This window comes from Stenella coeruleoalba (genome assembly GCF_951394435.1).
Source record: "Stenella coeruleoalba genome assembly, chromosome: 2".
In the NCBI taxonomy this organism is placed as follows: Eukaryota; Metazoa; Chordata; class Mammalia; order Artiodactyla; family Delphinidae; genus Stenella; species Stenella coeruleoalba.
This window is the reverse complement of record NC_137147.1, coordinates 168283679-168295995: the sequence shown is the minus strand read 5'-3', so window position 1 is coordinate 168295995 and position 12317 is coordinate 168283679. Positions and strand designations below refer to the sequence as shown.

The 12317-nt window shown below is 37.4% G+C and overlaps 2 protein-coding genes across 11 annotated transcripts in view; both read left to right on the top strand.

The window, feature by feature from the left end:
* Positions 1 to 12166, top strand: part of LOC307181869 (nebulette-like) — a gene marked incomplete at its 3' end in the record, with an annotated part of 57759 nt that extends 45593 nt beyond the window's left edge. The window contains exons 8-12 of the mRNA XM_079912765.1: positions 2131 to 2235; positions 4235 to 4342; positions 6775 to 6885; positions 9795 to 9905; positions 12125 to 12166. Coding sequence (XP_079768891.1) covers positions 2131 to 2235; positions 4235 to 4342; positions 6775 to 6885; positions 9795 to 9905; positions 12125 to 12166 — 477 coding nt within the window. The remainder of the gene's footprint in view (positions 1 to 2130; positions 2236 to 4234; positions 4343 to 6774; positions 6886 to 9794; positions 9906 to 12124) is intronic.
* Positions 1 to 12317, top strand: part of NEBL (nebulette) — a 522125-nt gene that overhangs the window by 458526 nt on the left and 51282 nt on the right. The window lies entirely within an intron of this gene.

Genomic DNA, 12317 nt, shown 5'->3' with positions numbered 1-12317 from the left:
TATGAGTTTTTACAGCCATACGATTAAATTTTTGAGAGAACATTTTCCTTTGGAAAATAGAGTTCTATTAGCTTTCAGTTTCTTTTATAACTGCATAAATTAAAAATATATATATTGTGTTACTCTGTATAATTCCCACTAGGAGGCAACAGAGACTATTATATAAGAAAAAACAAGTATTGGTAACCTTTTACAGATCTTAGTTCAAATAGGGTGGTTTTGTTTTGGTTTTAAAATAGGAGTTTCTGAAATTCTCTGTAACTACAATAGATCATTGAGTTAGGGACAGTAGTTTTTGACCTTTTCTCAGTATATACCCGTTATCCCAGACTTTATTAGTTCTGGATTTTAACTTAGTAATGGAATGTATCCTAGCTTGTTACATTCAGTTCGTAACTATTTTATAAATATATATTATAAAATAACTTGTAATCAAATTATAACATCTCTAAGTATACTGTTATTCTTTGAAATTATCTTTTTTTAAAAAAATTAGTAGAGAAGCCAAAATTTATTTAGAGATTGTTCTCTTGCGTCAAGATGTACTATGTGAACATTTTCATGAGCTTCCTGGGGGTGCTATCCTCCCTAATGTATTCTGGTTAGAGTTTGGGTAGACACATGTCTTAGTTCCCTAATTGGCTGAAAATGCCTCTGGGGACCATTGCTGCGTCCCCAGGGAAAGCAGTTTTCATGTGTAGGCCACTTGGACCTTCCATCCTTCCCATCCCTGGCACTGGGCCTTCTTCCTGCTTCACTCTCAGATCACGGAGCATCTCCTAAAACCCAAATGTCCTAGCTGTTTCCTGCTCCCTTTCAGATGCTGCTTACCTCACCCTCCACTCTGCCACTTTCACTGAAATCTTCATTGTCTTAGGAGCAACAAACTTTAGCTGAAGTCTCTGTAGACGTGAGTCTTTGAGAGTTGCCATTTACCTCTAAAAGTCTTTGAGAGTTACTATTTACCTCTAAAAGTCTCTTCCAAATAGGCAAAATAACTAAGTGTCCAATCTTCAGTGATAAAAATCAGGAAGCAATTTTTGTCTTATTGCTGCCTGTTGTATTTAGAGTCCTACACTTGCCAAATGTGGCATCCTTATCCATTCTGGTCTCTTCCAAATTCACCTTTTTTTTTTTAAATAAATATATTTATTTTATTTATTTATTTTTGGCTGTGTTGGGTCTTCGTTGTTGTGCACAGGCTTTCTCTAGTTGCGGCGAGCGGGGGTCACTCTTCACTGCGATGCGCAGGCTTCTCATTGCGGTGGCTTCTCCCGTTGCAGAGCACGGGCTCTAGGTGCGCCGGTTTCGGTAGTTGTGGCTCATGGGCTCTAGAGTGCAGGCTCAGTAGTTGTGGTGCATGGGCTTAGTTGTTTCGCCGCATGTGGGATCTTCCCAGACCAGGGCTCGAACCCGTGTTCCCTGCATTGGCAGGCGGATTCTTAATTACTGCGCCACCAGGGAAGCCCCAAATTTACCTTTTTGTCTGTATGTCTAAATAATGTCTTAATCCAGTTTCTTCACCTTAAAAATGCAACCAACCATACCCAGATTCCTCAGTTTCTCTTCCAGGCACTTCCTACTCTCTCCTTTTAGGAAAATTAGTTGAATTATTTCTCACCCTCTAATTTTCCTTATGAACCCCAATCTTTCTCAGGGCTGAACCGTTGTATACAACTTATTTTTCTTTCCTGACTCCAGCTTTCCGTTCCTATGTTCTTTCTTCTTTTCTTTCCTTCTCTTCTTGTAGATGAAATTAAATACATTTCTGTTCTAGAATAAGGGTAGGACAAGTTGCCTTTATTTTGCCCACTTTGCCTGTTCACACAAGTCACGGGTTTTCTGTTGTCACTCCTCAGTGTCGCAAATCTCTTTTACATTGTGTTTACAGCCAGTTGTCCTCTGCTTCTCTTCAGTGTTTTAGATGCTGTTCACATTGACCACCTAGAGCTGGTCTAGCTTGTGTTGTCGGTTTAGCGCAGGGTCAGAAATCTGTACAACCAGCCATGGGAGCCTGGTGGTAGCTTTGCAGTTCTTGTTGGCTTGCATTTTTCAGTTTGCATTCCTAAGTATTAGTTGCTCTCATCAGCCTCTTTTATTCTGACTTCATTTTCATGTTCTCTATTTTAGCGAGAGTATAGAAAGCTTTTTGAGGAAAACAAAGGCATGTATCATTTTGACACGGACGCTGTGGAACACCTGCACCATAAAGGCAATGCCATGCTCCAGAGTCAGGTATGAGACCTCCCCAACCCAGACCCTGTAACAGTCACTGCCGGGCACCTGGACCGAGAATGTGCAGCTGCTGGAAGGAATGTGCGTCGTGAAAAAAATCTCAAACACTACGCTCTCTATATTTATTGGGCTGGGGAAGCTTGAACCATGTTTCATATGCAGGCATTTCATAATATTATAGTTACTATACACAAGTTAAAACTTATAATATATGAGTTAATTAATTAAATGATGATCATATCTCATAATTTCAATTTTATAGTGTACTGGTTTGTCATTTGGAGCTGCAGAAGTAATTTTCCAGGCACAAAGTTCATTATAATTTCTCAGTTCAATTATAAGTGTATTAAAAAGGAAAAACTATCTTACCAGTGTATTCTACATTAATGTTTCTTTTGACTATGAAATTCTATGTACTCTCTGAAAGAAATCTTTAAAAATATCTTTTTTCTTGAACACTTTAAAGTTGATAACTTTTCTTTGGTTCTGAATTTCAATGGTTGCAAAAGATGTTATTTCCAGCATCTATTAAGATAAAATTTTACATCACACTTTTAAATGTATCCCATGGAACATAAATTCCATAATGATGTGATATCCACCTTCATTTATTTAAAAAATATACAAACCAGCTCTCCTTTAAGGTTTGGAAATGTATGTGTTTTTCTCTTGTGTTCTTACTTTTACTTCGTTTTCCCCACAAAATTTTATCCTAACATAATGTGTTTTGTACTTCACACACTCTCATCGATCATTCTATTATACTTCTCTAAAACAAAAGTATTCCTAAAAATAGGAATTTAAAAATTTGTTATATTTCCTGCCACCACAAAGTTCTAAGTTTTGAAAAGGTTCTTTTGGATTTAATTACCATTAAAATTATTATTATAATCAACTTAAGAACCAATTTCATCAGTAATTATTATACCTAAGGATTTTAATGAAAATACATTTCTGAATGAAATGAATCATGATCAGAACTTTTCTGTGAATTTAATTTAAAAAGGTATATTGCTAAAAAAGCCGGCCACTCTGACAGCTTACAGAATATAATTCTAGTTTTTGTTTTCAGGAGATAGAAAATATCGATCGTTTTATAAACCGAAATTTATTGGTTTGTAACTGAAATTGGTTGTAACTGAAATAAATAATTCATGTTATGATATTATTAAATAATGCTTAGTGAAACTGAAAGAAGTCACATAAAAGCTCTGTGTGTGTATTTCACTCAGTGTCTACGGAAAAATTCAACAGTCCCAAAGAACACTGTCTTTCCTTTGTCAGAAAGAGAGAATCACAGCTATGTTTTTCTTCTTCTTTTTTTTTTTTTTTGCGGTACGTGAGCCTCTCACTGTTGTGGCCTCTCCCGTTGCGGAGCGCAGGCTCCGGACATGCAAGCTCAGCGGCCATGGCTCACGGGCCCAGCCGCTGCGCGGCATGTGGGATCTTCCCGGACCGGGGCACGAACCCGTGTCCCCTGCATCGGCAGGCGGACTCTCAACCACTGCGCCACCAGGGAAGCCCTATGTTTTTCTTCTTGTTCATGATTTACTGCTAGGCATTCAAAGGTATCACGGGGATCTCTCTCTCTCTCTCTCTCTCTCTCTCCTTTTTTCTCTGTCTCAGCCTCTCTGTCTCTTTGTCTTTCTCTCTATATATGTACCTATACCTGTGTGTATAACATGTGTGTATACATATGTAACCCCACATATATGATACATATCTATATATCCCAACTGTCTAAATACTTATACAAGTCCTAGAACTGCATTATTTAGTTCTAAATCATTTTTACCCCTTAAGGTTTTTCATATATTACCTGTTTACTTTCATTGTATATCATTAACCACAGAGAACCCAGTCATCAACCTAAGTGGCCAGAAGAGTGTGATTTTAGAAGATAGGGTGATTGGTTTTGCACATATATTTATTTGACTTTCCTCTATTTGTGTAAGGGCTTGTGAGCTTTATGTGCCTTTTATACTGTTTTTCAATGAAGGTTAAGTACAAAGAAGAGTATGAGAAAAATAAGGGGAAATCGATGCTTGAATTTGTTGAGACACCATCATATCAGGCTTCAAAGGAGGCTCAGAAGATGCAGAGTGAGGTGGGTCCCTTTGTTTTGTCATCAACTGTTTAATGCCAATTTGATGTTTTATCATTGAAAGGAACCAGTAGAGTGGTTCAGAATGTTTAGTGGGTCCGGAAGAAAGTACACTGCAGTGGTTGGCTGTTTCTGACATTAGGTGTAAATCAGCTTTAATGTTTAACAGTAGTTATACATTTATTATATGCTGTGGAATTAACTTATGTTGTGGACTGTGTGGGTCTTTGATTAATATTGGCTTTCAATTTTTGCTATTCTGATTTCTGGTATTGTCACTAGGGGAGAAGTATCCTTTGCAGAGGCTGAGACATGTTTTCCCTTAAATTATAGCCATTGGCTATTAGAGTTTTAGGCTCAGCAATTATGTTTCTGCTCATCAGGGCTTGAGGAGAAAGAAATCTTCCAATGGAAAATATCTTTGAACCACATTTATACTATAAAGATTTATACTCTATAATGTATTCTGTATAAATTGGCAGATACATTTTATACTAGAAAAATAATATATCTAAAAGTCTTAGACAAAGTTTGATGTGAAAGATGTCTTCAAATGCAGGACCAGTGAAGTAGATACAAGAGATGGTTCTTATTCCTAAGGGATAAGCTTGACCATCTTCTTTAAGAGCTCCCACAGGTAAAGCTAAGTATGAACTCAGGAGAAGCCACTCATGTTTTTGTTATAGCCCATAACTAAGCTTCTCTCACTTTCTTCTAATGCCAGATGTAGGTTTAGCCAGTGTGTTTTCTAGAAGAAATCTCTAAATCTGGCTTTGAAAAGTTCTTTGTCTTCTGTTCCACAAATAGAGCTCTCCTACAAAAAGCATACTTCAGTGTTTTTTTCTATTTTCTAGTCATATACTGGCAAGTTCAAGTCATCGTCAATCTTCCTTAGTGAGTTACTTCTGTCAAATAATTTTTTTTTGAGAGAAGGGCCTTTTGAAGTGAAAAATAAGAAATAAATAAATGTACATATATTTGTATTTCATTTTTTAGAGTCATTTCTGGCCTCAAAATGCCCTAGATTCAGCTTTATAATTATGATCTCAGTTAGTTCCACGTAAAGAGGACCACTTCTCATCATTGTTCTTTGGTGTGTCTGTAGTTCCTTTAATTCAGTGTGTTTTCTTCTTAATTAGCTCTGTTAGTTTTCATAGAACATCTATTTCTCATGGCTGTTCCTGGATTGTTTGTTAAATGGTAAATGGCCATGTGTAACTCAAACGTAGGGGAGGGGACAGTGTATTCTCTTATCCTCCCTCACAGTTTGGAGAATTTCTATGCACAGTTACCTATCCCTGTAATAAGTACATAATGATCCTGGGAATAGCTTTTCATTTTGTATCAATAGGAATAAATTCATGCAGAATTTATTTATTTGTATGATCTTTGTGTTGCAATTTGAGTTAAATATTGAGCTGGTAAAGTCTGGACCCTTGTTTGTCTGATAAGTATTTCACGTGGACGCATATTTTTGTTACTTAGGGAGACTGTTTTTACAGTCATGAATCCTGGGTTTCCACTGATTTTCAAACGCCTAGCTCAAATGTAGAATTTAGAGCCTGATAACCAGAGGGTGGCAATGTCAAACAGGCAGATGGGGATATGGGTTTAGGCCCTCCGCAATCTCCTTTCATTTCTTGTCGTGAACTGTTACCCAAAGAACAGTTTATCAGGTTCCAGATAAGATTCTCCTCACGGTGTAACTTGATTCATGTCAACTCCGTAGATGGTAGAGAAATATTCTCAATGCCAAAATTATTAAAGGAAAATCTCCTCCAGCCTCCATTACATTTTAGAAATGGTCTTTTGTTTCCCTTGGCCGTGCCACGTGGCTTGCTTGCGGGGTCTTAGTTCCCGGATCAAGGATTGACCCCCCCCCACCAACCGCCCCCCTCCCCCCCCAGCCCTCGGCAGTGAAAGTGCCAAGCGTTAACCATTGAACCGCCAGGGAATTTCCAGAAATGGTCTTCCTTGAATTCACATAAGACTAACATTTAAGAGGGACGATGAGGACATAAATGTTCATTCTCCTTTGGTTTGAGTGGATTTCCATGCCTCTAGATTTTCTTCCAGTGCGTGGATCCACTGTCTTTTGGGTGGACCAATCAGGGGATCCAGTCAAATAGCCAGTGCTATTGGTTCTCCTCCTGAAACGGGCTGATGTCAAACAGTAACAGAGTCTGAGATGTTAAGTAGCCCCTTTCAGAATGCTTTCCTAGAGGGAGCCAGTGTACTTGAAGAGCCTGCTTTTGTTTGGTAGAATTCTAAAATTGATGATAAAGTTGGAGTTATTTTCCTGTAAATAAAATATTCAGAGGTGGTAGAATTATATATGAAAAACATCAGTTTTGTTCCAGGAACCCTTGTTCTATTATCTTTTCAACAGTCACTAATATTTTCTAAATTTAAAATCATGTGGTCTTATCTAACAGAAAGTTTACAGAGAGGATTTTGAGAAGGAGATTAAAGGAAGGTCATCGATGGATTTAGACAAGACTCCAGAGTTTTTACATGTAAAGTACATCACCAGCCTTCTGAAGGAGGTATGATCCTACTATTGCTATACAATTCTACAAAAGACATTTAAAGAAATAACCCAGGAAATAGGTCCTAAACAATTCTCTACTAATTCTCTAATTCAGTGTTTGAGTTATTCATCCATTACTCTTTCCCTCACTTTGAGCTTTACTAATAGAGTTTTCCATTTTCATTAAAAACAGGTAAGTGTTAACATTTCCGTTTAAAGATGAGGGAAGAAATTACCCGGGTTTCCTGGAAAAACTTGAAAAATAGTTTGATTTTGTGTTTGGGTTGTAGCTTAGAAGCTCTATAAGTAGTTTCACAGCTTTATAGCAGTTCGTTTTTCAAAAAAATATTTTCAATATGGATGAGGCTAGCTTGATTCTCTCAGATTTAGTTATTGTAAGAACATGTATTAGAACCATTGTTCCCTGTTCCTCCCCTGCACTGCAGCATTCTCATGACATTTGATATCAGAAATGAGGTGCTTATTGTGACAGTCGGGATAAATGGTACATTTATAAGTGGTTTTTGTTCTAAGTAGGGAAAAATAATGTTTAGCACATAGAACCTAGGAATTCTTGTCCATTTTTCATTTTATGCTCAGCAGGACTTCCTCCCAAACCCCAAACTTAGTAATACATTTTGGCTCACAGCGTATTAAATTTGTTGACTATTAAGGCCCTCAAATCTAACAATTAAAAATACCATGTTCACAGTTTAAAAGTTTTGTTTCTTTTTTTTAAAAAATGGTTGCTAAGTAACCTGGAGCTCTTTCAATTCCCTGTTTAAACAGATTCTCTTTACATTAAGAGAAAGCGTTAGAGGACTCCGTTTCATCCGGAATTTTGAACTGAAGAAACTATTCCTGAAAGAAATGTCTTAAGCCAGTGAAATAAATTGGAGTATAATTACCTACAGAGACATGAATCATCATGAACTTTTTTAATGAGCAAATGCCAACTGGCCTTTACCATTTAACTGCTTTTAGAAATTTAATGTGATTCACTGTCGTATATATGCCGGGCTGAAACAGGCATATAATTTATGGAAGAGAGTCCTTGCTACCCTACCTCTTCTCACTTCTAGATCCTATAAAAGCTTTTGAAGTTGAAGGGTGATCGTGTGGCAGCTCCCTGCTATTATTGTCTTCCATTTAAAAAATATGCACTATTTATATGAAGTTTTTAAAGGGGAATCTTTTTCTTATTTACATACAAATGACAATGTGAGATCTATTTTGAGAATCATAAATGACTTAAGAATTTCCTGGTGATCCAATGGTTAGGACTCCATGCTTCCATTGCAGGCGGCCTGGGTTCTATCCCTAGTCAGGGAGCTAAGATCCTGCATGGTGTGGCCAAAAAAAAAAGATGACTTTAATATACACGCCATCGCCAGTCTCTTTTATTTATCTTTTTGAGTGAATCTTATTTTAGACTTACTGATCTAGAATGTATGCATCAGTGTAGGAAAAAAGCCTAGAGACAGTGATTAAAAATCTTTTGATTAAGTTATAGTGATGTCTAATTTTAGAAAGAGACTCAGTAACTTAATGAAATTGTGACTTCCCTTTGAAAGTGTGAGCATTTGGCTTTAAATTGTCTTCTCATTCTTTACTTTATGTTCTTTGCATTTCTGTTGCCATTTAAAGTATTCAAAGTATCATTTTATACTTCATTTCATTTGATTTCTTCAATTGTCCTTGACACTGGTAGGACAAGTACTTTTATTTTCATTTTGTTCTGTGGAAATCAAGGCTCAGTTACTTAAAGTTCTCTTGAAGTTCACATGACCTAATAAGTGAAAGAACTCTGACTTTCATCCAGGTCATTTGACTCCAGAGCTCTTTCCAAAATTACATGCAGGTCATTACCATGTCTTGTAGGCTATTAGTTAAGCAGAGTACTGGCTAATTTAATTAAACTGGACAAAGAGAAAATAACATCAAATGAATCCTAGAATTAACTAGAACATGATTTCTTATCATTAAAGGAAGTCTCATCTTTCATCTGACAAGTTAGTCATAAAGGCAGCTTAGTTGAATTGGATTAAGATATATATTGTTTTCATAATTCAATTAGTAAGAAGACAAGAAATTCATGAGCACACACAAAAAAAACCATGTTATATGTAAGGATTAGTAAAGACATTTGGATCTACTTAACATATATTTAAACGGGCAAAATTCAGACTATATATTATCAGTCTGTAGGAAATTATTTGGTTTTACAAATCTTTGAATAAAACGGAAACTTTAAAAAAATTTTGGCCATATCAGTCCTTTTGATTTTGTAGTTTTTCATTCTTTTCCAATTATGTTCTTCTGATGATTCATATTTTATAGACAGCTTTCAAAGAAATACTTCAAATAATTAGTAAGAAATATGCATTCGTAAGATCTTCCTCACCATTTAAAGGGAAGATGTCTTTTTAAAATACGGCACCAATATGGTACCAAAATATATGAGAGGAAAGGATGAAAGAAAAAAGACTGATAATATTGGAAGCCACTCAAGCATGATTAAAAAAGAAAATGAAGTATCTGTAGGAAATATAGAGCATGAATGCTCCGAAATTTGGTTCATTCCTTTCTAGAAATATTTTCTTTCTGTGGTCTCTGGAAAACATGTAAAACAATATATAGTAAGGCAGATAGCTAGTGGGAAGCAGCCGCATGGCACAGGGATATCGGCTCGGTGCTTTGTGACCGCCTGGAGGGGTGGGATAGGGAGGGTGGGAGGGAGGGAGACGCAAGAGGGAAGAGATATGGTAACATATGTATATGTATAGCCGATTCACTTTGTTATTAAAGCAGAAACTAACACACCATCGTAAAGCAATTATACCCCAATAATGATGTTAAAAAAAAAACAATATATAAATTAGAGTTTCCTAGTAAGTTTCAGGCAATAATATTCTTGTCTCATAGAAGGAATATAAAAAAGATTTGGAAAATGAAATAAAAGGGAAAGGAATGGAACTTAATTCAGAAGTACTTGATATTCAGAGAGCAAAACGTGCATCTGAAATGGCTAGTGAGGTGAGTACATTTATGTAACAATTGAGAATGTATGCATTTTCAGCTGATCTCCTTGTCTGTAAACCTTTCTCAGAGATTTTACAGTTGACCCTTGGACAACATGGTTTGAGCGGTGCAGGTCCCCTCATATGTATTTTTCAGTTGTAAATTCTACGGCGCTCCACTGTCCGCGGCTGGCTGCATCTGTGGATCTGTGGATGCTGGGATGTGGAGAGCCGATGATGAGTCATAGGCGGATTAGTCCTCTTGTTGTTTAAGGGTCAACTGTGTACAGTGTAAATGTTCCACAGCTTTTATGTATAAGATGATTATAAGCAGCTATGACCTAAAAGAGTCTTTTCCCCATCAATGAATTAAAAAAAAATGATGCTCACCATTTCCTGTCTATGTGGTGTGAGACAAATGACCATTTCCTCATTTTAGAGAAAATTCTGTATAATTAACCAAAATAATTTAATAAGGTTTAACTTCATCTTTTAAACAAGTGAAAGGCATATTAGGAAGGTGTGTTATCATGGTCTGTCAATAACTGTAGTTTAAAAGTTCCCATGCTGGGGCTTCCCTGGTGGCACAGTGGTTGGGAGTCCGCCTGCTGATGCAGGGGACATGGGTTCGTGCCCCGGTCCGGGAAGATCCCACGTGCCGCGGAGCGGCTGGACCCGTGAGCCATGGCCGCTGAGCCTGCGCGTCCGAAGCCTGTGCTCCGCCATGGGAGAGGCCCCAACAGCTAGAGGCCCGCATACCGCAAAAAAAATAAAAACTAAAAAAATTTTAAAAAGTTCCCATGCTGTGTTGCCCATAAACAAAATGACTGTCCTAGTCCTTGCCTAGCTACTAAGTGAGTCCACTTAAACCTCTGTATAAAATGATAGTGGCCATTACTTACTTTACATGAAATTTATAAGAACGAAGTGCCTCTGAAGTGCTTTAAATCCTTTACTCCTTGTGTTATGTCGTTACTTTAATAGTAAATAATGGCACTGGGCTTTGAGAAGAATCTGGCTGACTTTAGCAGTGAAAAAATTTAAAGCTTTATCCCCGTATGTTAATAAACGGTGGCGATGATGGTGGTGGTGATGATGGTGATGACCCTATTAGGTTGCAAATGATAGAAACCCAACTCAAACTGGGTTAAGCAACAAAGAAACTTTGTTTTGGTTGAAGAACAGAGAAATCCGAAGATCAGGTTTCCTTCAGGTTGGAATTCGAATGATGTCTCTCTTCCTTCATCCCTCAGTTCTGTTATCTTCGCAGTTGCTTCATTTGTGAGAGGCTGCTTTTATGTGATGGCCCCTCTTCACGACAGGATAACTCATGTCTGTGGCCACTAATCCCAGTAGGAAGTGAGCATCTGCTTCTTTAAAATAGGATTAAGGTCTAAGGATTGAATCTCATTGGGTCACCTTCTGTCCTGTGCCCACACTTGACCCAATCAAGACTGGAGTCAGTTAACTTTCTAGGTAGTTTAATGATGTTTTAAATATAAAATATTCTAAATTGATATGTGTTTCTAAAGATTTACGTTCGTCTTTGGCTAGTGTTCTTTACATAAATTAAAGGAAACATTAAAAGCATTTTAGTGGAATTAAAAGTATATGTGGGTAGTAGGAAATCACCCCACCCAAAGTTTATGGATTGAGAGGGGTTAGAGGTAATTCCTCAAGAGAAAATTGTAGAGCTTTTTGCCAGAATAGGGAGGAATAGATGCTGTTCGGGCAGAAACAGCAGCTGTCTGCCACGATGTCTGGCTAATATTGTCATTACACTTACCCGCGTTAGTAATTTTCTACAAATTCTTCTGTTGTGATGACATATCCAGTGACATTCAGAGTCAGATCTTGTAAATCACTTGTCAATAATACTTGGAAAAGTTGTTTTAAACTCTCAATGGCAGAGTTCAGCCAGTGAAAGGTGAATGGCAACACGGTAGCAGGAGCAGCAAAAACCCAGGTCTTCGCATGTGGGTATAGGAGTAAAAGACCAGAAGAAGCTGTCAGTTACTGAGCACCCGCTCTGTGCTGGGCACTAGGCTATGTGCCGTCTCACTGACCCTCCCAGTGATCCTGCGTGGAGGAATTATTATCCCCAGTTGCAGATGAGTAAACCAGAAATGTGAAGAAAGATTTCCAACATCACACACACAGCCAAGAGTGCTCTGACCTCAAAATCAGTCTTCTTTCTAAAATATCAACTCATTTAAACTTGCCTCTGTCCTTCAGGCCTCAAGACAATTGTCAGTGAAGCTTCTCACCTGGCAATAAATAAAAATCTTCAGAGTGTATATATACTCTTCTTCAGTGAGAATAGTGAATATAGTTCTAAGCAGTTCAGAAAATGTAGTTCTAGGCGGTCATTCATAGTTCAAAGTAAACTATGTTTTCTTTTTTAAAAAAATACGTTTAGCCATTTTTG